The sequence below is a fragment of the Schistocerca piceifrons genome, chromosome 4, assembly GCF_021461385.2.
Source record: "Schistocerca piceifrons isolate TAMUIC-IGC-003096 chromosome 4, iqSchPice1.1, whole genome shotgun sequence".
Lineage (NCBI taxonomy): Eukaryota > Metazoa > Arthropoda > Insecta > Orthoptera > Acrididae > Schistocerca > Schistocerca piceifrons.
In genome coordinates this window covers 4,378,171-4,380,226 of record NC_060141.1, presented here as the reverse complement: position 1 = coordinate 4,380,226, position 2,056 = coordinate 4,378,171, and the positions used below count along the sequence as shown (strand labels likewise).

The 2,056-nt window shown below is 39.6% G+C and overlaps 1 protein-coding gene across 1 annotated transcript in view; it reads right to left on the bottom strand.

Annotated features, from left to right (window-relative positions):
* Positions 1–1,261: 1,261 nt before the first annotated feature.
* Positions 1,262–2,056, bottom strand: part of LOC124794849 (nuclear pore complex protein Nup205-like) — a 124,753-nt gene continuing 123,958 nt past the window's right edge. Inside the window, exon 10 of the mRNA XM_047258514.1 lies at positions 1,262–1,411. Coding sequence (XP_047114470.1) covers positions 1,262–1,411 — 150 coding nt within the window. The remainder of the gene's footprint in view (positions 1,412–2,056) is intronic.

Below are 2,056 nucleotides of genomic sequence, written 5' to 3'. Positions count from 1 at the left end.
ATTTGAATCCTGAGAGCACTATTCTTTTTAGTTGTGCAATACGGACTAACCAGCAAAGAAGTGCAGAATGTGAGCCAGCTTATAAATCTGAATCTGTGTATGTTTCAGGGGCTTTCCGATAATGATCCACGAGATCACAGGGCGAAGAAGATTTGATCTAAGGTAACTGCTATTCTATCTCCTGGATAATAGAGATGCTGGATACACTTACTAACATGACAGTGAGTAGACAGATCTGAATCTGCCACTCCAAGGCACATCTGACTTGCGACTTAATCATATTCTACCAGGCAGCTTAACATGGGGGGGGGGGGGGGGGGAGAACCACAAACGATTTTGGAATGTCATTAGCCCCAGTAGCTGGGTGGTCAGTGCGAGATAATGTCAATCCTAAGGGCCCGGGTTTGATTCCTGGCCGGGTCAGAGATTTTCTCCTATCAGTGACTGGGTGTTGTATTGTGATCATCATCATCATCATCATTTCATCCCCATCGATGCGCAAGTCGTCGAAGTGGCATCAAATCGAAAGACTTGCACCCGGCGAATGGTCTAACTGTAGGGAGGTCCTAGTCACACGACATTTACATTTATTACCATTTCAGTAAGCATTCAAAAGACAGCAGCATTCCACAGTTCTGATGTATAAGAACACACGTTAAAATTGTAGAGAAGTAGAATAACAATGTAAAAACTTTATAAAATAGAACATATCACCCCCTTGCTCCATTTTTTATCTTCCCATGCTGGCCACATTCATTGCCCATAAACTCAAAAGCCTTTCGCTGCCAGATATACACCTTCATAAATACATCACAAGCCACTGTACAATCATGGTGGAGAGCAATGCTATTCCTTATCACTTTCTCCTTCTCCTCAGTAATGACAGACTAATTTAATTGTCCCCACCAATACAAAAAAGCTAATAATTATTCCAGTGAACCATTGCTATTAAGTTGCTAATAATCACACCAGTGAACATCGCTATAAAGTGGCTAATACCAGTCAACTGTTACCATTAAAAGGCTATGCAGGATTTTATATGAAAAACAGTTTATCTTTTTTATGCAGTGCAGTCCATTTTATTTTCTGACAAGCAGAAAATGATGTTTAATAATTGCTCACTGTTGATAAAAACATACAATAATATGTTCAAGTGGAACCAAGAGATATTAACTTAACTGTAATTAAAATATTTCTTAAATGTAACACAGCATCAATACTGTGATATTGTAGTTGGTAACATTGCTTCTCTCGGTCAATATTACTGCTGTCGGTCTTGATTTGACGTCATCTGCTCCATGAGGTCGTGATTGTACGTGGAATGCAGCATCAGACCAAGAACACCTGCCCTGCTCGCCATCATGTGGCGTATTTGACGCTCTTGTTCTATCAGCTCATCTATCTTCAGCCACTGAAAAAACAGCACCTGTACTGTGAACATCAGCACTAGTACATTAGATAATAGTTCGGGAGAAAAAGAAAGAAATTATGAACTGAGTTGAAAGATATTTGATGGTTCTGTTATAAACAGTAACAACTTACACCTTTATCTACATGCACATTTATGGGTTTCCAGCATGCTGAAGAGTCAGCAACTCACAAAGCTATTTCAACACGACGAACAGACACAGTTGCAAAATAGCTCTTTTTATTACTTGATGATGACTAGTTTAGGGGTTTTCATTTATAACCTATTCTCAACTCCACCCATCTAATCAGAATAAATATTACTCCACATAGCAAAAAATCATGAAAATCATTATGCAAAGGAGTCTAAGCAAGCCATCATAACTATTGTCATGCTTTTTTGCTATGTGGAGTAATATTTATTCTGAGTGGATGGATGATTTGAGAATGGCTTTGAATAATAACCTGAAACTAGTCACCACCAAGTTATGAAAAGAGCTATTTTGGAGCACTGGCTGTTTGTCACATTGCTCTACATCTGCATCTCAGTGGCAACTTGTACCACTACTAGTTATTCCCCTTTCTGTTCCACTCACAAATGGAGGGGGGCGGGGGGGGGGGAAGACTGTCTGTACGACTCTGTGTAAGT